The sequence below is a fragment of the Giraffa tippelskirchi genome, chromosome Y, assembly GCF_054371585.1.
Source record: "Giraffa tippelskirchi isolate mGirTip1 chromosome Y, T2T-mGirTip1v1.2.pri, whole genome shotgun sequence".
In the NCBI taxonomy this organism is placed as follows: Eukaryota; Metazoa; Chordata; class Mammalia; order Artiodactyla; family Giraffidae; genus Giraffa; species Giraffa tippelskirchi.
The window spans coordinates 20,108,765-20,134,434 of record NC_137290.1 but is presented as its reverse complement, the minus strand read 5'-3'; the positions used below and the strand labels follow the sequence as shown (position 1 = coordinate 20,134,434).

Genomic DNA, 25,670 nt, shown 5'->3' with positions numbered 1-25,670 from the left:
GTTCCAGCGAATATTAATTGGTGAGAGTGTCTATGAAGGCTTGTATCGCAAACTAAGAACCAATTCCACTCAAAAGGCTATATTATCCAGAGCTGATGCCTCATGCCACACAAAAAAGCAGAACAGAAACACAAGCCATATCATCCACAGATGGACTGCCTAAAGTCAGACTAAACCCGTACATACCTGCAAAAGATACCACCGTGAGAGAGAGAAGTGTCAGCTGTGGAATATAGATGCCAGAGAATATAGTTGCCAGTCCCTCCCCCTCCAAGGACACAGAAACCACTGCACCAAACTTATCCAGTCAGGGTGCATTTGGAAGCAAGAACTGCAACCCTGCACCCTGGGAAGAAAAGACCATTAACATAGTAAGATAAACAAATGTGAAGAAAGTCAAGTACGTTGCAGGCAAAGAAACAATGTTAAAACACATGAGACATAATTAAAGAGGAAATAGGAATTGTCACTGAAAAAGAATTGAGAGGAACGATAGTAAAGATGATCAAACATCTCAGAAAATAAATGTAAATCATGCAAGAAACATTTAAGAAGGGTGTGTGAATGATAGCACAATAACTGCTGTATGTGTGCTGTAGGCTCATCCATGCCTTTGTACAGCAGAAGCCAGAACAACATTGGAAAATAATTATCTTCCAAATTAAAAACGAAGTATTAAAAGAAAAACAGACTTTAAATAACACAACAGACCTGGCAATTCAACTGAAACTTAAGTAGATTTCTTCGAAAAACCAGCAGAAGGCAGTTCCTTTTCAAGGGCAAATGAAATATGTCCGGATAAATCAGAAACCGGATCACAAATCAGGCCTTGGCAAATTTAAATTAATCAAAATGTTATCAAGCTTTTTTTTTTTTTTTACTGCAATATATGTTACGATTTAAATGTCAGTCATGGTGTGTGGTGGGGACAAAACAAAAAAAAAACAAACAAAAATATAAATAACAAAGACAAAACAAACAAACAAACAAACACCTGAATACATTCAGTCTCATGCATATACCTCTTCATGGCCAAGAAATACACGAAAAATCAGACACACACAAAAAAATATATATATATGTATATATATATATTCATAGAAACAAATGACAATAAAAATGCGATTGCATAAAACCTATGAAACAGGATAAAACACTAAAAGAGTAAATATTATAATAAAGGAATGTCTCAAGTAATCAACCTAACAGTACAACTGAGACAATTAGAGAAAGAAGAAGAAACAGAAAACCCAAATTAGTTTTGGGAAAAAAAAAAAGTCACTGAGACTAGAACAGGAAAACAAAAGAAAAAATATAAACAATAGCAAAGATCAATAATGCTAAAAGGGAGCCCTTGGAGAGCATAAAGAAAATACATAAATCATGAGCCAGACTCATCAACAAAAAAAGGGAGAACACTCTAATCAATAAAGTTAGACATGAGAAAGGAGACATTATAACCGATACCACAGAAACATCAAAGGATCATAAGAGACTACAACAAACAAGTTTAAGCCAATAAAATGTAGAATCTGGAAGCCACAGACTAATTCTTCGGAACTCAAGTAAGATGAAACATAAAATATTAACAAGCATTACAAGCTCTAATATTGAAACTGTTACAAAAAATTTTCCAGTTAACAAACTCAAGGTCCAGATGGTGTCACAGATAAATTTTATGAACCATTAAGAGAAATGTTAACACATACACTTCTAAAACTCTTCCAAAATACTACAGTGGTAGGAAAATGCACAAACTCATCCTACGAGTACAGCATCACCCTGATAGAAGACCCAGAGGTAACACAGAAAAGGAAAATTATAGGCCACTATCACACAGTTGAACATAGATGCAAACATCCTCAACAAAATACTCCCAAGAAGAATCCAACAGCACATTAAAAGTATCCAATAGCTTAATTAAGTGAGGTTTTCCCCAATATGCAAACATCCTCCAGGATCTGCGTATCAGTCCATCAGATACACCATAACAAATTGAAGGATTAAAACCATATGATCACCTCAATCAGTTCAGTTCAGTTCAGTTCAGTTCAGTCCCTAGTCGTGTCCGACTCTTTACAACACCGTGAATTGCAGCAGGCCAGGCCTCTCTGTCCTTCTCCAAATCCCGAATTCTACCCAAACCCTTGTCCATCGAGTCAGTGATGCCATCCAACCATCTCATCCTCTGTCGTCCACTTCTCCTCCTACCCAGCATTAGGGTCTTGTCCAATGAGTCAACCCTTCGCATGAGGTGGCCAAAGTATTGGAGTTTCAGCTTCAACATCTGTCCTTCCAATGAACACCCAGGACTGATCTCCTTTAGGATGGATTGATTGGTTCTCCTTGTAGTCCAAGGGACTCTCAAGAGTCTTCTCCAACACCACAGTTCAAAAGCATCAATTCTGCGGTGCTCAGCTTTCTTCACCATCCAACTTTCACATCCCTACATGACCACTGGAAAAACCATAGCCTTGACTAAATGAACCTTTGTTGTCAAAGTAATGTCTCTCCTTTTTAAATATGCTATACATGTTGGTCATAACATTCCTTCCAAGGAGTAAGCTTCTTTTAATTTCATGGCTGCAATCACCATCAGCAGTGTTTTTGAAACCCCCCAAAATAAAGTCTGACACTGTTTTCACTGTTTCCCCATCTATTTCCCATGAAATGATTGGACCAGATGCCATGATCTTCGTTTTCTGAACGTTTAGCTTTAAGCCACCTTTTTATCTCTCCTCTTTCACTGTCACGAAGAGGCTTTTTAGTTCTTCTTCACTTTCTGCTATAAGGGTGGTGTCATCTGCATATATGGGATTATTGATATTTTTCCCAGTAATCTTGATTCCAGCTTGTGTTTCTTCCAGCCCAGCGTTTCTCATGATGTACTCTGCAGAGAAGTTAAATAAGCAGGAAGACAATATACAGCCTTGACGTACTCCTTTTCCTATTTGGAACCAGTCTGTTGTTCCATGTCCAGTTCTAACTGTTGCTTCCTGACCTGCATACAGATTTCTCAAGAAACAGGTCAGATGGTCTGGTATGCCCATCTCTTTCAGAATTGTCCACAGTTTATTGTGTTCCACGCAGTCAAAGGCTTTGGCATTGACAATAAAGCAGAAATAGATGTTTTTCTGGAACTCTGTTGCTTTTTTGATGATCCAGTGCATGTTGGCAATTTGATCTCTGGTTCCTCTGCCTTTTCTAAAACCAGCCTGAACACCTGGAAGTTCACTGTTCACATATTGCTGAAGCCTGGTTTGGAGAATTTGAGCACTACTTTACTAGCATGTGAGATGAGTGCAACTGTACAGTAGTGTGAGCAATCTTTGGCATTGCCTTTCTTTGGGATTGGAACAAAAACTGAACTTTTCCAGTCCTGTGGCCACTGCTGTGTTTTCCAAGTTTGCTGGCATATTGAGTGTAGCACTTTCACAGCATCATCTTTCAGGATTTGAAATAGCTCAACTGGAATTCCATCACCTCCACTAGCTTTGTTCATAGGGATGTTTTCTAAGGCCCACTTGACTTCACATTCCAGGATGCCTGGCTCTAGGTGAGTGATCACATCATCGTGGTTATCTGGGTCGTGAAGATCTTTTTTGTACAGTTATTCTGTGTATTCTTGCCACCTCTTCTTAATATCTTCTGTTTCTGTTAGGTCCATACAATTTCTGTCCTTTATTGAGCCCATCTTTGCATGAAATGTTCCCTTGGGATCTCTAATTTTCTTGATGCCATCTCTAGTTTTTCCCAATATGTTGTTTTCCTCTATTTCGTTGCATTGATCACGGAGGACGGCTTTCTTATCTCTCCTTGCTATTCTTTGGAATTACTTTATTTCATTTCTATGAACTACTATCTCCTTTCTAAAAAATGAAAATGTATCTTTTCAAATATATATATATATATATATATATACTATCTTTGAAAATGATTTTGGATCCATAAGTTTTACAATATTTAGAGGAGTCTAATCTCTATTATAGGTTTTTAATTTTGCTTGTTGAAATGTGTTAGGAATCTAATATTTGGAATCTATTTTCACTTAGGGATTTAACTCCTGAGTCGTCTGTCTCTCCTATTTTGACTTTTCCTTTTCTCCTCCTAGGCACCTACATCTCCCACGTCTATTTTTTCTTCTCTTCATGACTCTGAATCCCTTTGGCTCTTTCTGGGTGTGGAGAGCTGTTTAACAATTAAGCTTGGGGTTTGATCTTTTGTGCTGTGTGGATGTAGAATTCTTGATGTTAGTGTAACAGGGAACTGAAAGCTAAGATGAAGATATCAATTCCAGAACTGTGTTCATCGTCAGACCCCTGTTACCAAGGAACATTAAGAGACAATCACACACCCAAAAGTATCCATGCCTACATGGAAACCAAAATAAATACACAAGCCAGCAAGTTCAATGCAAGAGATCCCACACCTAATCTCCAGGAAAGCAGGAACAGAACAATGAATATTAAAAACTGGGGGGCTTCCCTGGTGGCTCAGAGAATAAAGCATCTGCCTGCAATGCAGGAGACCTGGGTTTGATCCCCAAGTGGGGAAGATCCCCTGGAGAAGGAAATGGCAACCCATTCCAGTACTCTAAAAAACTGGGCTGTCCAAAGCCATACCAAACACAAAGAGAACCAAAACACATTATTGAACGTCTCATTGCAGTCCAGAGAGAGGAGATACAGCTCCACTCACCAGAGCACAGACACGCATTTCCCAATTCATTAAATATTGACAAGTCACTGGGGCGAACCCCAAACACAGCAGCAGACTGCACAACAACGAGTAGCCAAAACCCTCCAGCCTGCAGAAAAGGGACCCTGACCACAGCAATCTAAGCAGAATGAAAGAATGAAAAATATGCAGAAGGTGAAGGTCCATGATAAAGCACCACCAAACCAAAAGAAACAAATAAAATAAATACATAAATAAATAAAAGAGAAGGAATTCTTCCTGAAAAAAAATCAGAATAATAATTGTAAGGATGACCTAAAATCTAGAAAAACAAGTGGAGTTGCCTGTAAATACACTGAACACATGGATTGAGAAGATCTAAGAATATTTAACAAGGATACAGAAGAAATAAAGTATCAATCAGTAATCATCGAAGGAAACAGAGATTAAAACAAATACTCTGCTGGGAATGACAGTAGAAGAACAGAGAGCAGAAAGGACTAGCTAGATGGAAGGTAGAATGGTAGAAATCAATGAAATAGAGTGGGAAAAATGAAAGCAGTGAGGGAAATCTCTGAGACTTCTGGAACAATGTTAAATGTCCCACCATTAGATTCAGAGCTGTCTGGATGGAGAACATCAAAACAAATAAGCAAGAAAGAAAAATAACTGCTTTGAGGAAATTTTTGAGATAAAATTTGAAAACCTCCCTTAGATGGGGGAAAGATATTTCTCTATGTCCCAATATCCCAGAATATCTAAAAGATGATATACTCAACGTGAAACAATCCACAAGGCATATTTATTAAACTAAGAAAAAGAAACACAAGAAGTAAACATCAAGGCCACAAGGGAAAATAAATAAATAACATACAGGTAGATTCACATAAGGATACCAGCTGCTCTTTCCTCTTCACACCAGGACAAAATAGTTTCACATACTTAAAGTGATGAAAGAGTCAAACCTAAATCTAATAAGGATGACATTCAGATATGAAGGATAAATCAACATTTGAACCAAAAGCTGTGAGAATTCATTACCACGAAACTGTTAAATCGGCCACTTACTTCATATATCATCAGGTTTGGAAAATTCATCATTGGCAACGAGTGTGGAATAGGTCAGTTTTAATTCCAATAACAAAGGACAATGCCAAAGTATGTTCAAACTACCATACAATTGTGCTTGTTTCATGTATTAGTAACATAATACTCAACATCCTCCAGCAGTACATGAACCAATAATTTGCAGATGTGCAACCTAGATTTGGAAAAGCTAGATGAACCAGACAAAAAAAATTCCAACATTCACTGGATCCTAGAGAAGGCAAGGAAATTTCAGGAAAAAAATTGCATCTGCCTCATTGACTGCACTAAAGCCATTGACTGTGGATCACAATGGACTGTGATTATTATCAGACCTTCTTAACATGAGAAATATGTACTTGGGTCAAGACACAAGAGCTTGAACCAGACATGGAACAATTGGCTAGTTCAAAACTGAGAAAGGAGTGTGCTTAAGCTTTAGATTCTGTTTATATGAAATATATATGCAGAGAATACTATACAAAATATCAGGCTGGATGGATCACAAACTGGAATCAAGGTAGCTGGCAGAAACCTCACCAATCTCAGATATAGACAGTACCACTCTAAAAAGAAAATTGAAGAGGGAGTAAACAGCCTCTTGAGTTTGAATGAGGAGGGTGAAATACCTTGCTGAAACTTCGACATTCAAAAAACTAAGATCACCGCATATTGTCCCATTACTACTTGGCAAAGAGAAGGGTGAAACCTGGAATCAGTGGCAGACTTAATTTTCCTGGGCTCTAAAATCACTGTGAATGGTGACTGCAGTCATCAAATTAAAAGACACTTCCTTCTTGGAAGAAAAACTATGTAAACCTAGATATTGCATTAAAAAGAAGAGACATTCACGTAACTAACAAAGTTCCCCACTTCATAAACCCCTATTGTTTATCCAGTAGTCATGTGCTGATGTGAGCCCTGGAGTGTAAAGAAGCCTGAGAGATGAAGAATTGATGCCTCCCAACTGTACTGCTGTAGAAGACCCTTAGGGGTCCCTTGAACTGCAAGCAGATGAAGCCAATCAATGTTAAGGGAGATTACCCCTGAGTATTCACTTGAAGGACTAATGATGAAGCTGAAACATCACCATTGTGGCCAACTGATGCAAAGAGCAAACTCACTGGAAAAGACCATGATGCTTGGAAAGACTGATGACAGGAGCAGAAGGGAGGAATAGAAGATGAGATGGTTGGACGGTATCAGCAATGCAATGGCCACATGTGTTTGAACAAACTCTGGGAGAGAGTGAAAGACAGGGAGGCCTTTTGTGCTACAGTCCATGGAGTCACAAAAGAGTTGGAGACAACATAGTGACTGAACAATGACAATCAAAGTCTCTAGAATTACTTCTTAAAATCACTCTAAAATATATTTAATTAAAGTAGTAACAAATAACCATTAATGTGGTATAATAGAAGATGGTGTAATTTTCTTTTAATATGACAACTATAGGCTCTGAAAGAGACAAATCTTAGAATTGAATACATTTTAAGAATGAGTTTGCAAGGAAAATTTTATCCAAGCAATAAACAATAAAGGGCCCTAGTGGCAATACTAATTGTAGACACATAGGTCTTTTAATTAAAAATGTTTTGAGACAAATGATATTAAACATGATTATACAATATTAATTATATATTTTGTCATATTACCTTTCATATTAATGATCCAATACAGCATATGCTCACCTCATCAAAGAGTTCCAGGTACCCGAATCAAACATTAAAAATGTTTGAATATTGTCTCAGCCTTTTGGCTATCATGAAGTGTAAAAATTGCAGATCTCTAGCCATAAGTATTTTTTTGAAATATTTTTGAACTGTGGTGTTGAAGAAGACTCTTGAGAGTCACTTGGACTACAAGGAGATCCAATCAGTTCATCCTGAAGGAGATCAATCCTAGGTGTTCATTAGAAGGACAGATGTTGAAGCTGAAACTCCAATGATTTGACCACCTCATGCAAAGAGTTGATTCATTGGAAAAGTCCCTGATGCTGGGAAGGATTGGGGGCAGGAGGAGAAGGGGATGACAGAGGATGAGATGGCTGCATGGCATCACTGACTCGATGGTCATGAGTTGGGTAAACTCCGGGAGTTGGTGATAGACAGGGAAGCCTGGCGTGTTGTGATTCACGGGGTCGCAAAGAGTTGGATACGACTGAGTGGCTGAACTGAACTGAACTGAGCATTTAGATTAGTCCAAAAATAAATATCTAAATAACAGTAGAAGAACATAAGACCACTGAGGGAAGAGAAAATCTAAATGACCATATAAACCAAGAGGACTTAACACACTGAGCAGATCATTCCTTCTAACAAGAACAGAAGAATACACAACCCTCCCATGTTCAATTAGAATATTCTCCAGAATATTTTCGAGAATAGGTTTTACCTTAAGCCTTAAAATAGTCCTTAATAATTTAAATCATACAAAATATGTTTTCTGACATCCAATAAATGTAAATTGAAATCAGTAATGGGAAAAAAGTTGGAAATTGTATTGTGTGGAAAATTAAACCACATATCCCTAAGGGACCAAAGTTTGAAAGAATAAGTCACAGGGCAAATTAGAAAATACACTGTGGTGAATGAAAATGAAAACGCAACGTACCCACATCATCAGACACAACAGATATATATACACATTAAAATGGAAGCTCTGCAAACCTGAGAAGAAGCTAATATCTGCCTCCTACAGAAACTGGGGGGGGGGGGGAATCAAAACTCACAGCAAGGAGAAAGAGGAAAACAATGAAGCCTAGTATGGGAATAAAATTATATACATATTTCAAAAACAGAGAAAAATCAACAAAAACAAAATAAATAAAATTGGAAGATATTAGGTAAACTGAGCAAACAAAATGAGAGAAGATCCAGTTATTGAAATGAGAATGAAAAAGATCCCATTGCAATGTAATCATACTAAATAAAGACACTTGTTAGGTAATATGGACACATATTTATGCCAGGAGAAGACTTAAGTTATGTGAAACAGTCGAATGGCTAAAAGAACAGAGTGATTAAAACAATTTTTAAAAACTGAAAATTCTGAATAGATTCATTAAATGGAGGTTGAATTCGAAATCATTAACCATAAATAAACATTTAGAATCAGATAATTTTTGATGTCTTATACTGATTAATTTTCTGAGCATGTCAATAACAATGTATGAAAGGCAGAAGTGTCCTATATATATTAGCAATCAGTGACAGTGATATTCATGCGCTAAGTTCCTACGCTCCTGTCTGACTCTCTTCGGCGCACAGCCTATCGCACATGGGTATCCCTCAATCCACCGGATTCTCGTGGTGCGTACACAAGAGTGGGTTTCCATGCCTTCCTCCAGAACATCTTCCCAAGCCAGGGATTGAAGCTGTGCCTCTTATGACTTCTGCATTAGAAGCTAGGTTGTTTATCACTAGTGACAACTGGAAAATAATTAGTGATAAATATATTATATATATATATATATACATATATATATACATACATACACATACATACTTATGTATATACACATATATAAATACAAACACACACACATATATACATACATATATCTATATTCATATGCATATATATCTATATACATATATATATGTATTCTTAAGGTATAGGTATATACTTTTGCTGTTATAGGTATCAATGTATATTTCACTGTAAGTATTTACTACAGGTATGAACTTTTGCTGAATCCAATGATCTGGTATGTTGTGGTTTCTCTTTCATTTATCTCAGATTATTTTTCTAATTTCCCTTGTGACTCAGGCATTGACTCAACCATTCCTTAGAAATGCCTTCTAAAATATTCCACAAATGACACATTTGCAAAAATGTATGCCATTTTTGAGCTTTAGCTCCATGTCTTGGTAGTCAGAGAATATAGGTGGTACAATTTAAAATTTAATTGTTTTATGCCTTAATATTAAAGCTATGCTTGAGAATATTCTAGAGAATATTCAGATATACATAGATATATAACTACGTGTATACATACATATATATTTATCTATATATAGATATAGATATATACACACACATATGAGTAGAGATGCATATATGCATAGTATACGTAAACATGTCTATGCGTATACATCAGTGAAGATATATATATATACACATATCTTTATATATATAAACATATGTGTTTGGAAAGCACCACAAACCTCCCCTGTTTACTCTTCCTTGATCGGGAAGAGTTTCTAGCCATGTTCTTGAAATTTTGATTTCCCTTTCTCTTTCCTATCTCGTTGGGACTTGCATTAACCTGTATTAACTCTTTTCTCATTATATTAAGGCCACTTTAGGTCCTGTTGAGGTAAAAGCCCACAGTCAGCTTGTCTTGGGGTATATGAATCTACTACAAACAGTAACATTTTCTGAGGGTGTAGAGAGTAGAGCACACTGTGAACTAAGTATGCTGTCAGCCTTATCAGTAACCAAAGGATGTTGCAGTCATCAAGTCATAAGCCATTGCAGCCATCCCTGAATGTGAGCCCTGAGAGGACTCTGGATGAAGTCAGGCCGCCCATCATCAAGCCTTCAATTACCACAGCTGCCACCAATTGTGCTGCCAGAAGTGACTCTGACACAGAAAAGAACAGGACACTGGCCCTAGTTATAGTGCCTATTGAAGAAATTATCTCAAGAAGCCCAGATTCCTGCATCTTGCCATAGGTAGAATCATGCTAAACCCATTAACTTGAGATGTCCAGTTTTCTTTAATTAACCACAATATATGAACATGCTGCCTCCATGATCATTGTGAAACTTTTATACACCCTTGCACTTCCATTCCCTCTTCAGAATGGTCTTTCAGAAATACTTGAGAAGTTGCTCCTCAGGAGTAAATCCTCCTCAGGACTAAAGTCTAGATGAATAAAACAAAATTCTCAAATTTTAGGCTGTGCATTTTTCCCAGTCAGTCACACAGATTCCAGGATTTAAAAAAGAAGTGATCCTTGTACAGCATTTCAAACTTTCAAACTACATTTATAATTTCCTACTTAGGATAGTTCTGAATGTCAAAGGTTTACTATTGTGTACTAAAACATGAAGGAATTTGTGTTTCTATAAATTGTTGACATCATTTGGTAACCGCTCTTTCCTTTGAGAAACATTGCCAATCAAATGAAGTGAGGAACACTTATGTCTAGAGTCTGAGTTTATTCTGGCTAGGTTAGCTCTGAATTGTTAAGTTTTTGCTTTATGTTTTGTCTATACATACGAAAGCAGTCTTTGGTGCAGATTTTACTTGACATATGCACTGGTACACATTATACTTGACTTATGCACTGTGATGCATTTCTTGCTACTTGCCCAAGTTGGCCAAGGACTGACATCCATTTTCCAATTTAAGAAACAAGTTGAAATTGGAGTGTGATTGCTTTACAATGTCTGGTACTTTCTGCTGTAAAACAATGTAAATCATCTATCAGTATATATGCATGAGCCTCCCTTTTGAGAAGCCCTCCCACCTGCTCTTAAGCCTCCTCTCCTACTCCACAATCCACTTCCCTAGGGCACCCCAGAGTCCTGAGGAGGAGCCTCTCACTGGCTAACTACTTCATACTTGGTATTATACATATGCCTGGGCATCTTGCTCAATCCATTCCACTATCTCCTTCCACTTCTGTGTCCAAGTCTGTTCTTTACCTCTGCATTTCTTTTCCCACCCTTCAAACAGATTCTTCAGAACCAGTTTTCTAGATTCCACATATATGCATTAATCTACAATATTGGACTTCCTCTTTCTGAATTACTTCACTCTGTATAATAGGCTCTAGATCCATCCATATCTCTAGAAATAATCCATTGTTTTTTTTTTTTCCTTTTTGTGCATGAGAAAGTTTCCATCCTGAGCATGTGCCATAACTTCTTTATCCATTCTTCAGTAAATGGACACCCAGATTGCTTACATAACTTGTCTACTGTAAATGGTATTGAAATGGATACTGGGATACACCTTTTTTCTTCAAAGGTGGTTTCATTTGGGTATATGTCTAATAATGTGATTTGGGGGTCATATGGTAGTTTTATTGCTAGTTTTCTAAAGAACTTTCATACTCTGCGGTATCATGTCAGTATTTATTTACATTCCTAACAACGCTGTGAAGGGTTCCCTTTCTTCCACATCATATCCTTCATTTATTGTTTTAAGATTTATATTTGTGTGTGTGTGTGTTTGTGTATATACTTGTTAATTTATAATATAATTATTTTTATGTAACATCTATATTATGAATGTATAGTATAGTGTAAACACATATTTGTTAATTTATGAATATGAATGCATACACACACACACATTTACTTCTTCATTTGTTTACATCAGGGTTTAATTGCTGCATGTGGAATCTAATTTCCTGACCAGGGATCAAACATGGAACCCTTGATTTAGGATCATGGTGTCTTAGCTTCTGGACCACTACCAAGTACCCTGTTGTCGATTTTATAATGATCACCATGCTCGATGGTGTGATATGACACTTCATTGTAGTTTTGATCTGTGTGCCTTTATTATGTTGAGGTAATTTTTGCTATGCTCAGTTTCGGGAGAGTTTTTTATCACACATGATTTTTGAATTTCATCCAAGATTTTTCAGCATCTATTGAGGTGATCATATGGTTTTAATCCTTCAATTTGTTATGGTGTATCTGATGGACTGATACGCAGATCCTGGAGGATGTTTGCATATTGGGGAAAACCTCACTTAATTAAGCTGTTGGATACTTTTAATGTGCTGTTGGATTCTTCTTGGGAGTATTTTGTTGAGGATGTTTGCATCTATGTTCAACTGTGTGATAGTGGCCTATAATTTTCCTTTTCTGTGTTACCTCTGGGTCTTCTATCAGGGTGATGCTGTACTCGTAGGAAGAGTTTGTGCATTTTCCTACCACTGTAGTATTTTGGAAGAGTTTTAGAAGTGTATGTGTTAACATTTCTCTTAATGGTTCATAAAATTTATCTGTGACACCATCTGGACCTTGAGTTTGTTAACTGGAAAATTTTTTATAACAGTTTCAATATTAGAGCTTGTAATGCTGTGTTCATATTTTATGTTTCATCTTACTTGAGTTCCGAAGAATTAGTCTGTGGCTTCCAGATTCTACATTTTATTGGCTTAAACTTGTTTGTTGTAGTCTCTTATGATCCTTTGATGTTTCTGTGGTATCAGTTATAATGTCTCCTTTCTCATGTCTAACTTTATTGATTAGAGTGTTCTCCCTTTTTTTGTTGATGAGTCTGGCTCATGATTTATGTATTTTCTTTATGCTCTCCAAGAGCTCCCTTTTAGCATTATTGATCTTTGCTATTGTTTACATTTTTTCTCTTGTTTTCCTGTTCTAGTCTCAGTGACTTTTTTTTTTTTCCCAAAACTAATTTGGGTTTTCTGTTTCTTCTTCTTTCTCTAATTGTCTCAGCTGTACTGTTAGGTTGATTACTTGAGACATTCCTTTATTATAATATTTACTCTTTTAGTGTTTTATCCTGTTTCATAGGTTTTATGCAATCGCATTTTTATTGTCATTTGTTTCTATGAATATATATATATATATATTTTTTTTCTGTCTGATTTTTCGTGTATTTCTTGGCCATGAAGAGGTATATGCACGAGACTGAATGTATTCAGGTGTTTGTTTGTTTGTTTGTTTTGTCTTTGTTATTTATATTTTTGTTTGTTTCTTTTTGTTTTGTCCCCACCACACACCATGACTGACATTCAAATCGTAACATATATTGCAGTAAAAAAAAAAAAAAAAGCTTGATAACATTTTGATTAACTTAAATTTGCCAAGGCCTGATTTGTGATCCGGTTTCTGATTTATCCGGACATATTTCATTTGCCCTTGAAAAGGAACTGCCTTCTGCTGGTTTTTCGAAGAAATCTACTTAAGTTTCAGTTGAATTGCCAGGTCTGTTGTGTTATTTAAAGTCTGTTTTACTTTTAATACTTCGTTTTTAATTTGGAAGATAATTATTTTCCAATGTTGTTCTGGCTTCTGCTGTACAAAGGCATGGATGAGCCTACAGCACACATACAGCAGTTATTGTGCTATCATTCACACACCCTTCTTAAATGTTTCTTGCATGATTTACATTTATTTTCTGAGATGTTTGATCATCTTTACTATCGTTCCTCTCAATTCTTTTTCAGTGACAATTCCTATTTCCTCTTTAATTATGTCTCATGTGTTTTAACATTGTTTCTTTGACTGCAATGTACTTGACTTTCTTCACATTTGTTTATCTTACTATGTTAATGGTCTTTTCTTCCCAGGGTGCAGGGTTGCAGTTCTTGCTTCCAAATGCACCCTGACTGGATAAGTTTGGTGCAGTGGTTTCTGTGTCCTTGGAGGGGGAGGGACTGGCAACTATATTCTCTGGCATCTATATTCCACAGCTGACACTTCTCTCTCTCACGGTGGTATCTTTTGCAGGTATGTACGGGTTTAGTCTGACTTTAGGCAGTCCATCTGTGGATGATATGGCTTGTGTTTCTGTTCTGCTTTTTTGTGTGGCATGAGGCATCAGCTCTGGATAATATAGCCTTTTGAGTGGAATTGGTTCTTAGTTTGCGATACAAGCCTTCATAGACACTCTCACCAATTAATATTCGCTGGAACCAGGAATTCTCTGGTACTCTATGGTCTTCGATATGGTGCTGAAACTCTAGAAGAACAGGCCCAACTTCTGGTCAGAGAACCAAGATCACATAGTAAAAGATTAGACAGAGGAAACAAAGGAAGTCAGACAAATTGTAAGAAACCAAAATCAAAGAAAAAAATAATAATAACAAAAAAAGAAAATAACACAAGCAAAAATCACAATAGGGAAGAACACAGAAGCAATAATACAACTAAGCGAATAACTTGCAAGACATAAAACAACACTAGAGCAGAGTGCCACGTAAAAAATAAAGAAAGAAATCTGACAAAAATGACAAGAACTTTCCCACAGAACAACAGAAAATCACAGTTAACATAGAAATATATACCTATTAAAACAAACATGACAAGAAACGACATCAACAAAAGGCACAGAAAGCAGGAAAACAAAGTACAGGTTATGTACATACAAAAAATAAATATATGCATTAGTATACTGTATTGTTGTTTTTCTTTCTAGCTTACTTCACTGTGTATAATGGGCTCCAGTTTCACCCATCTCAGTAGAACCGATTCAAATGTATTCAGGAAAACAAAGTACATGTTATATACATACAAAAAATAAATATATGCATTAGTATACTGTATTGTTGTTTTTCTTTCTGGCTTCCTTCACTCTGTATAATGGGCTCCAGTTTCATCCATCTCAGTAGAACCGATTCAAATGTATTTTTTTTAATGGCTGGGTAATATTCCATTGTGTATATGTACCACAGCTTCCTTATCCATTCGTCTGCTGATGGACATCTAGGTTGCTTCCATGTCCTGGCTATTGTAAACAGTGCTGTGATGAACATTGGGGTACACGCGTCTCTTTCAATTCTGGTTTCCTCGGTGTATATGCCCTGCAGTGGGATTGCTGGGTCATATGGCAGTTCTATTCCCAGTTTTTTAAGGAATCTCCACACTGTTCTCCATAGTGGCTGTACTAGTTTGCATTCCCACCAACAGTGTAAGAGGGTTCCCTTTTCTCCACACCCTCTCCAGCATTTATTGCTTGTAGACTTTTGGATAGCAGCCATTCTGACTGGTGTGAAATGATATGGAATTTGAAAGATGGTAACGATAACCCTATATGCGAGACAGAATAAGAGACACAGATGCATAGAACAATTTTATGGACTCTGAGGGAGAAGGCGAGGGTGGGATGTTCTGGGAGAATAGCATTGAAACATGTATATTATCATATGTGAAACAGAACACCATTCCATGTTTGATGCATGAGACAAGGGCTCAGGGCCAGGGCAATGGGATGACCCAGAGGCATGGGATGGGGAGGGAGGCGGGTGGGGAGTCCAGGAAGGGGAACACATGTAAACCCATGGCTGATTCATGTCAATGTATGGCAAAAACTATTACAATATTGTAAAGTAATTAGCCCCCAACTAAAATAAATAAATTTATTAAAACAATAAAAAAATAAATATGTGATGTAAACAATCTTAAAACAGTAAATAATCAAGAATAATGAGAAAGCCTACAAGTGAGAAAACGAGTGAACCAGCCACACAGCGTAGCAAAACATGGTCAGTATAATGAATGTTATTAGGGTCCCTGCTGTCAGTGTTCTGGTCCTGAACACGAGCCACAGCACAGCTACACCTCTTGAGAAAGTGTGCCCAAACGAGGGCAGAAATAACTTTGGATCTTCAGTAGGGACAGGTCAGACTCTAATCTGGGATAACTCCTATTTGCTTTTAGTGCTGCCAGAGCCTGAATATTTTCATTCATTGGAAATCTATTGTCCCTTTTGTATGCCATAGACAAAGAGTCTGCAACCACAGGCAGAAAATTTATGGCCCTACTGGGATCGTTTTCTAGCCTGTGGTGGCAGAAGCATGAGTGTTAGTTCTAGCTAGTTGTTTTCTATTGCCTGATAGTAGGTCTCAGCTTGTGGGAAAGGGTGGGGGTGGGGAGGGGGAGGATTCAATGGTGTTACCTCCTCTGTGTGACTGAACCCGAAGGTCCCACTTCTCTGTCAGTTTGGGATTTTTCAAAAAGCATTCCTTCCTATGCACTTTGACATCCCAGATCCATCACTCCATCTCTACGTAGTCAAACGCAGTTCACTCCCAGGTTGGCTTTCTAACCCCACGTTTCATCTTCCAGGCCCTATGAACACTGGTTGACCTGCATGGCCGTTTGGGACATGTAGGACCACACCACACATTCTCTGTTTGATTCTCACTCTAGACAAGCTATATTTCATCAGCTTCTTCACCTTGCTTCCTTTCAGTCAAAAGTAATTTAAGTTTACTGAGGTGACTTACCTGAATCCTCAGTCTATCCCCTGCTTCTCCATCTCCCACCACAAGACACAGGTTTGGTTCTATTCCTCTCATCCTCCTTCTCCCATCTTCCTTCCATTCTTCCCAGTTATGTCTTGTTCCCATATAGTTGAGCAAGGTCTTCTGCTAATATTCATTGGATGCGCTCGGGGAACTGTTGCCTTTATAGAAGTATTATTTGTGATGCCCCCATGAAGAGAGTTGCTCTCAACGTCTTCTTATTATCTGCCCAATCAGAACTTCTGATTTTCTTTCTAGGCAGGCTCTGCAATTCATTTATGCATGCCAGTAAAGCAACAAACTTTAGTTGATGTGAATTTACCTATTTAATGGGAGCTTTCGTGCATACACACATAACTGGTACAACATTGACTTCGAACATGCAGATAAGCCGAGTTATTTTTCCTGAAATTTCTGCTAATGAGGAATTGTCATCAGTTTGAGGAAACATAGTTCCTTTCCAGATAAAAGATGATACAGATATTGGGCTCAAAAAGTCCGTTCCTGAAAATATCTAGCTATTTGTCAAATTGTCCCGACATTTTCCCGGAGCACAGATTCCTTATTTCTGCTCTGGAAACTTAACTGTTTCAAGTGGGTGTCAAAGGTCAGAGATGGGCATGGTCATAATTTAATACTAACTTTCCAGGCAAGCGTACTGGTGTGGGTTCCCATTTCCTTCTGCAGGAGATCTTCGCGACCCAGGGAGTGAACCCAGGTCTCCAGATTGCAGGCAGTTGCTTTGCCAACTGAGCCACCAGGAGAGCCCACAAGAAGATGGCAAGTGCCCAGGAATGTAACAGTTGGTAGATGATAGCTTGAAAAATGGAGAAGGCAATGGCATCTCACTCCAGTACTCTTGCCTGGAAAATCCCATGGGCGTAGGAGCCTGGTAGGCTTCAGTCCATGGGGTCGTGAAGAGTCGGACACAACTGGGTGACTTCACTTTCGATTTTCACTTAAATGTATTGGAGAAGGAAATGGCAACCCACTCCAGTGTTCTTGCCTGCAGAATCCCAGGGACGGAGGAGCCCGGTACGCTGCCGTCTCTGGGGTCGCACAGGGTCGGACACGACTGAAGCGACTTAGCAGCAGTAGCAGCAACAACTTGAAACAGAGAGAGAGCGAGCAGGCAGGTGTAGTTAGTCATTTAATCTTAATAGGTAAACCTTAATTGGAGTCTGGATCAGAGAAAAAGCAAGGGTGTTTCATAAAGTCATTTACGTCTCCTTTATTGTCTCTGTTAATGGCTTAGACTGCATGTGAAAGTGAGGTCATTCATTTGTGTCTGACGCTTTGCGACCCCATGGACTGTAGCCTACCATTTCTTTCTCCAGGGGATCTTCCAGACCCGGCAATCAAACTTGGGCCTCCCCCATTGCAGGCAGACGCTTCACCATCTGAATCACAGGGGAAGCCCTTAGACTGTGTGGGTCACAACAAACTGTGGAAAATTCTTAAAGAGATAAGAATATAAGACCACCATACCTGTTTCCTGGGAAAGGTGCACACAGGTCAAGAAACAACAGTTGGAACTGGAGAAGGAACAACGGACTGGTACAAAATAGGGAAGGAAATACATCAAGGCTATATATTGTCACCCAGCTTATTTGACTTCTGTGCAGAGGACAATTAGAAAGAACACAACTCTTGTCGGTTTCCTTGTTTTCCACCCTCAAAATATTCTTCTCACAACATCTCTTGAGAGCTTTCCAGAGAAGGAGAATCCCTGGGGAGTCATGTGGTATCCTGAGATGGAAACCGTACCCTATATGCCACTTGGATCTACAACCTTGGTCTTAGGTAGAAGCAGGCATTGTCTCTAACTATGTGCTAGAGCTGCCCATCTTCTGATGGGTTAACAGTTATGGTTTGTGATCTTAAGAATGGGATGAGAGGTAAACAAACTTACAGTTCTCAATCCAACTCTGTAATCCTGGGAGAAGCATCTTTGACTTGTGTATCCTAGTCGCCCTTAGGAATGCTTACAAGCGGTTACATTACTGAGCAGGGATGTAGGCAGGAAACTGGATCCATTTTGACTTTACCTCTGGCCTTCTCTGTGAATAGACCATTCCTCTTGTCTTCAGATGAAGGTTGAGCATTGTGGAAGTGTGTGAATGCATGTGAAATCCCCATAAAACTGAAGACAGGGAGTACACAGTTTTCCTATTTGAGTCAGATCTCAAAGACGTTTAGCTTTACAGATCCGCACTATCAATGCATCTCAAATATTCATAAAATTCTCATGTGATGATTGTCACACAGATTTGAGACCAGAAGACCTGTATAGTCAGCTGCTTAGTAGTGTGGTGGGGCTCGGACATTTCAGGTATTATGTAAGAAGAATGTGAGCCATGTTATAACTTCCTTTTATTTTAACTGTCTATCACATCCACTTGGGAAGGGGGAAGGGGACTTCCACCATGTGGGAAGAGAATTCCAGGTTTCGTCCTTAGTTTCATTTGATGCCTAAGAGTGTTCATTACTGGTGAGTGTGCAGCCTCCTATAGGAAGGTCGTATCCTATTACAGGAAGGCCTGGTTGAAACTGCAGGCCTCTACATGGCCTTCTTGAGTACTGCCGTATTAGAGGGTGGGTGTTTTGTTATTGCCAGACATCATAGATACCTAAGGTCCCACGCATCTTTTGCTGGGTTGATTGGGAGAGTACCATAGTTTTTAACTATGTTTGGGCGGAGGAGCTTGGTTATTATTGAAATGCTTTCAACCTTTGACGCATCCGTTTGTCTTGCACTTTGAAAAGAGAAAGAAGAGTTTTGAATGGGCATTTTAATTTGTGCCTGGCTGTATTTTTGAATGAACTATTTCTTCAGCTGAAATTTCTAACATAAAAGTCCAAAAGAGAGCCCAGACATACACTCACAAACACATTCTTAATCTGATGCACACACACACAAGCACAGTCACGATCTTGTATGCTTAAACACAATTACAAAAAGAAAAGAAAACCCAAGGACTCACTGGAGGACACCTATGAACTTCCCAAAGTTTCTCTGATACTTGTCTCTAGGCTTAATTTTGGAAATCATTTTCTACTTGAATGATATGTCTCTAGCGACATTTTAAATCAGAATGCTTTAAAAGATATACCTTTGTTGTGCATTCCATGGGATCTTAAAGTACTTTGCATGTAAGACTATTCTGTGATTTGCTAAAATGAAAATAATTTGTAGGGTAACAATAGTGAAGTCATATTGAGCTATTTAGGCCCTGCAGTTACACATTTGCTTGTTCCATTATAAGCACCCAATTTCATCCTCTGATCTTCTCCCATCAATTTTTCTACTTCTTGTCTCAATCTTCTGTGTTTAACTCACTGCGTTAACTCACTTGAATTTTTGTTCTCACTTTTACTATTTTAGGCACAAATTATAAAATAAATAATTACGGGAAAGAACACTGAACTCATGTATAATATTTCCCTACTGTATTGAGATACTTTCTCTATAAGCTTTTGAGAATTAAAGGTACTGATATGTTAAAGCCATATGGGAATTGATCACCAAGGTAATGCATCATGTAACCAGGCTTCCCGTGGTAGGACAATTGAGGTACAATTTAATACTATGTTTTCAGGAGGGAACAAAAACAGTAGCTTTCCCACATAATATATTGCATGTCCTTATCCATGCCTTTTCCAAGTTACCACAGAGCACTAAGGGAATTAATCCTATTCTTTTTGAGAAGGACCTGCCCCTCAAAGCAGAACAGGAAAAGAAGATCAAAGGGAGTGAGCAGGAATAATCAGTACACGCCAATGAAATAGAAGATGTGATTGCTTTTAAGGTGCTATTTCTCAAAGCATGCAAATTTGGCTCCATAGTAAGATGCCTGAAATCGAAAACCAGACCATTGGACTTTGCGCTTGAAAGGATAACTAAGGACACCGATTTCAATAACTCTTACAATTGCTGCAAAATGCTAACCTCTCTAAAGTATAGTGTTCTCAGCCAAATTTAATGAAAGTTTTCAGTGAAAGAAAAAGCGTGTGCTGTTTGGACACCTCCCTTGTCTACACAAATAGCCCACAGCTTTCACTCTGCATTAGCCCCAAACATGAGAACGGTGAACTTAACTTGGTGTTGTCCTATGTGGGTTACCATACCAAAACAGGGCCATGACTTGATATTGCCACCACTGTCTAAAGAAATGGCCACAAAGTGGAGGTTGCCAAGATTTCTAGGTAGTGTTCATGACAGTCTGGGGGGTCCAACTGGCAGACACTCTGCTCATCTTCTTTCATTGTGAACTATGTGAAGGATCAGCCATTGATTTTGATCCCTCCTTACTCCATGACTTTTCTAGAGAATTAAAATGAATGATTCTTTTTTGTTTGTTTGTTTTTTTCATAAATATCTCTATAACTACTACTGAATTTTAGGGAACTGGGGCCTGAAACAACATGACTAGTATGGGTTGTTATAGACTGTAAACTTCATGAGAGCAGCAATCATTTTATAATTTGAATTCCCACATTTGACATTCATGGACATATAAGATATATATTTATCAACCAGGAAAAGATTCTCAGTAAGTAGGAAAGGTCAATTATGATAATAGTGCAGGTTATAGGATGTTGTTGAGTAACGTATATAGCATTTGATTCGTGGTTACATTTCCTTGTTGATAATTCAGTAAGTACACGTTTTAGCTGATGTGAAAGATACACAAAGAAAAGAGGGTAGACCCCAAACACATTGAAGACCTGATATCCGTGCTCACCTTGGTAGGAGGGCGAACAGAGGTTCCTTCCAACCCCAAGAAAGAGTTGAGGCAAAGTTGTGAGAAGGGGCTTAGCACATCTGAAAGCAGTGTGTGTGATTGTAGCTCCAGAAGCACGGTGTAAGAGAATGGTACTGAAACTACTACGGAAAACAAATATCATGTCTTCAAAGAACTTGTTAACCATCCTGAGGTGCTGCAATCACCAGAGGAATTTATTTTGTCTCTGAGGGAACAGATAAGCAAAATCTAAATATGCATTAGGAAATATAGGGTGGAATCATGGTGGCAGGAAATAAAGGTACGCCTTAAGGAGAGCAGAGCTAAAATGACCCTATACAGTACCACTTGTAAAATACCTATCTTGTGCTGGCCATGGTCCAGTCACTGATTATGTCCTGTAATCGTTGGTATCACAGTGATGGTATAACGGTTCTCCTAATTTTGGACAGGCTACAATATTTATATTTTCAAGTATGAAATGAATTTCTAGAATGAAGACAATCTCCTGTCTAATGTCTTAAGACTCTGCTGCTGCTAAGTCACTTCAGTTGTGTGCAACTCTGTGCGACCCTATGGACAGCAGCCCACCAGGAGCCCCTTTCCACGGAATTCTCCAGGCAAGAATACTGGAGCGGGGCACCATTTCCTTCTCTATCTTAAGACTCTACCGATACGTAATAGAATATCATGTAACTGTGAACGCACTAAGGTTCGTACTGTGTAGGTGCACTTGTTTTGATTTTATTTGTATGTGTTCCTTCACCCGTACCATCCTCATTTAGACACCCATTCATTTCAGCAGGGATGATTTCCCAAATCACTTTACATCCATTACCTCTTTTCCCTTTGTTCTCATTTTCTTGCTTAGAAACAATAGGCTAGGTGCCATTTACCTAGGATGCCTAACGGATGTTTTCTTGAACTGAAGAGTTTATAAAAGAGTGCAGAGAAATAGCCAGACATTGAAATAAAGCCTTAATTTACTCTTCATTGTTTCAAAATAGAAAACAAAACTGTGCAGAGGAACGTGTAACTTTATTGTTCAAATACAAGAATTGTGGGTATTTGTTGACATCTCCCAACGTAAATTTTAATCTTCATTAGGTTCCATAAGCTGATACTTATTTGATAGGTCAGTTTTAATTAGCATGGTTTTCACATAAGGAATATCGTTGATGAATTGACTTGAAAGAGAGGAGGTGGGTGTATAAGCGATCGTTGGCACTGGGGACCTTGAGTTGCCTCTCTGTTGCTGGTTAGGAAGAGGACTGTCATGGGCTGACATATCGCTATACCTGTCTGGAAATGTAGAAGGCTCCACCATCAGTCCAAAAGAACTGCTCCATAATGGAGACACGATGTGGTTCTGAGGAGTAGATGTAGCGGTAGTAGCAAAGTCCTCAACGTGGCCATTTGCTTGAGTGTAGGTGCTATGGAAGTGCCAATTAAAAATGCTCAACTGGTTTAAAACAGCAGGTTGATCTACCACGTTCTGTTCTCTTTGTCTAACTGATATTGATGGGGAAGGAAAGTCACGCGGAAGTAGGGCGCTTGTTTTAGGGACTATCTGGCTGGTATAAGTCTTTTGTGGGAAAGGCACACTTAAACCAGTGGAAGCTGAAAATGGACTCTCTCCACTAGTTTGAGCATGAAAACCAGAGTTACGATCATCTGTGTTGACCCTTGCTTTAACATGCTTCTTCTCGTAATCTGGAACTAGTGAAGATTTCGGAAACACATTGCTAATCCCAACTCTTCTTTTCATTCTTCCTAAAAGTTGGGGATAGTCTCTTTTGAAATTTGGATTATGGTAGATCTGTAACTAAAATCAAAGGATACAATTATTTAGTTTTTTATAAACTAAGGTAAAACTGACAAGCAAAGTTAAACTATAAAAGTGTATTCCTTTAATGATGCCAATTAAATAGAATCAAAGACAACACCTCCATTAGTAGTTTTAACACCTTACATGTTAGAAATAAGTATGCCCCTCAACTAAAAAATATGTTGTATATATACAGTAAATACCACTTAAAGTAGCTTGAGGACATGTATCTGATTTCAAGTTGCTAGGAGAGTGTATTAAGTATCAAATATTTTAACCTCCAGCTGTTCTCAACTTCAAAAAATAAAACGTGTTCAACAGTTTGCTATCTCAATTTTAAATTCGGTTTTTGCTACATATGTGAACATGCTTTCTAAGTCACATGATTTAATCTTACATATTGACAGTAAGTGGAAATTTTGGATTACCTTGCTCAAAACAGAGACATTGTTTTCTTCTTCCAGAAAGTCAGGGAGTGAAGCAGATCTTTGAAAAGTTTGTCGCTTTTTACTAAACCCATAAAGTTTAAGCTGGCTAACTAAACTTTTCATACTATCAGTTTCAAATATTCTGAAAGGGGCCTTTCTTTCCAAGACTTCTTTCTTGAAGAGTTCTTCGTTGATCACTATAGAAGTGCCACTCTCATCCCACCAAATAGATTCAAACTGATCACTTTCAACTATAGCCCAGAGTTTTTGTGGAAAAGTGAGGGAAAGAAAATCATTCAACTCATTTCTTTCAGAGACAGAAAATGTGTAGTGTGGCCTTTTTATCCCAGCTTCCTTAGACAAAGCCTGGAAAGCATATTCTTCAATCATAGATCTCAAAACTGAGTCCCCAGTAAGTGTGTAATCACACGAAGACGATCCAATGGAGGTTTTGGAACCACTTGATACATCTTTACGAGGCACATCTTGAATTTCTGAAGGAATGTGTGCCATCTCAGAGAGATCTTTCTTCAGATACTTTTCTCATTTGTCTGACTTTACACACTCCAACTTCAAATGCTGCTTGGCTGGCGTACAGAGATAAACTCTCAAGACCATCAGCATGGTTCTCAAAGTCAAAAAGCTGTGACATCACAAAGTCACTGGTCTCCTAGCAATTGAAGAGTAGCGCTGACATCATAAAGTCACTGGTCTTCTAGCAATTGAAGGGCAATGTTCAACCAGTGTTTACTTCTACATCAACTTAAAATAAAGGCTGCTTGCATAAACAGTAACCAAAAACATGAAACCTGCAAAATGTCATTGCTAAAGAATTTTTACACAGAAAAATCACATCAATAAGTCTACTTGGTTCCTGAAATAAAAGTGATTGATCACCCTTCTATACACATATTCTTAACATTCAGGACTGTTACCAAACCAAACATGGGTCTGCTCACTTCTATGCAATGAAGTCAATCAACTGACTGTGGGTTTCAGTGAAAGCAAGTGTAGTGTTTATTTTATGACCTTGCACAGAAGTGTTTATATTATGCAGAGTAAAATAGTCAGGCACGGAAAGAAAGACTCATTTTACTCTTAATTATTCCAAAATAGAAATTGGCCCTATGAAGATGAATATGTAACTTTTTTCTTCAAATAAGAGAATTGTAGGAATTTGTTGACATCTCCCAACATTAATTTTACACTTTGGTATCCTCCATAATCCAACACCTATTTGGTACATCAGTTGTATTAGGACAGTTTTCAAATAATGAAGATGGTTGATGAGTGGATCTTGAAAGAGAAGCAGCAGATGTATCAGGGATCTTTGGCACTGGGAAAACTAAATTGCCTGACTGTTGTAGTTTAGGAAAAGGACGGTCATGGGCTGACATGTTACCATACCAACCTGGAAAGGTAGAAGGCTCCACCCTCGGTCCAAACTAACTGTTCTGTAATGGACATAAGTTGTGGTACGGAGAAACAGAAGTAGACATAGCTGCAAAATTTTCACTAGAGCCATTTGATTTAGTGCAGCTGCTATGTGAAATCCCATGACAAATGCTCAAGCTAGATTGTGGGATGGGGAGGGAGATGGGAGGGTACTCCCAGAGGGAAGGGATATATGTGCCTCTATGATTGATTTATTTTGAATTCTGACAGAATACAGCAAAATTCTGTAAAGCAATTTCTCTTCAATTAAAACAACAACAACAACACCTAAAGCAGCTGCAGATTGATGTATCACAGTATGCTCCTGTGGTCTAACTGATATTTACGATGGAGAAGAGAAATCATTTCAAGTTGGGGCACTTGTTTCAGCAGCTATCTGGATGGTAGAAGGCTTTCGTATGAATGGCACATTTAAACTTGTGCAGGCTGAAAATACACTCTGTCCTCAAGTTTCAGGATGAAAGTCAGAGTTTTGATCATCCACATTACC

General features: G+C 38.2%; 2 protein-coding genes across 2 annotated transcripts in view; one reads left to right on the top strand and one right to left on the bottom strand.

Annotated features, from left to right (window-relative positions):
• The window catches only part of LOC145537849 (heat shock transcription factor, Y-linked-like), a 116,743-nt gene that overhangs the window by 10,742 nt on the left and 80,331 nt on the right, over positions 1-25,670 (top strand). The gene's annotated exons all lie outside the window — the stretch shown is intronic.
• LOC145537591 (heat shock transcription factor, Y-linked-like) lies at positions 22,489-24,372 on the bottom strand. Its single transcript, XM_081568286.1, has 2 exons — positions 23,726-24,372; positions 22,489-23,294 (listed from the first exon to the last, which is right to left on the bottom strand). The coding sequence occupies exons 1-2, from the start codon at positions 24,236-24,238 to the stop codon at positions 22,563-22,565; spliced, it is 1,245 nt and encodes a 414-aa protein (XP_081424412.1). The 5' UTR covers positions 24,239-24,372; the 3' UTR covers positions 22,489-22,562.

Excerpts from the sequence above, each read along its gene's own strand:
- LOC145537591 (XM_081568286.1), bottom strand. The coding sequence starts at position 24,238 with ATGGCACACATTCCTTCAGAAATTCAAGATGTGCCTCGTAAAGATGTA. Across the intron at positions 23,295-23,725 it reads ATGTCTCTGTTTTGAGCAAG|TTACAGATCTACCATAATCC; the intron begins GTAATCCAAAAT and ends CTTTGATTTTAG.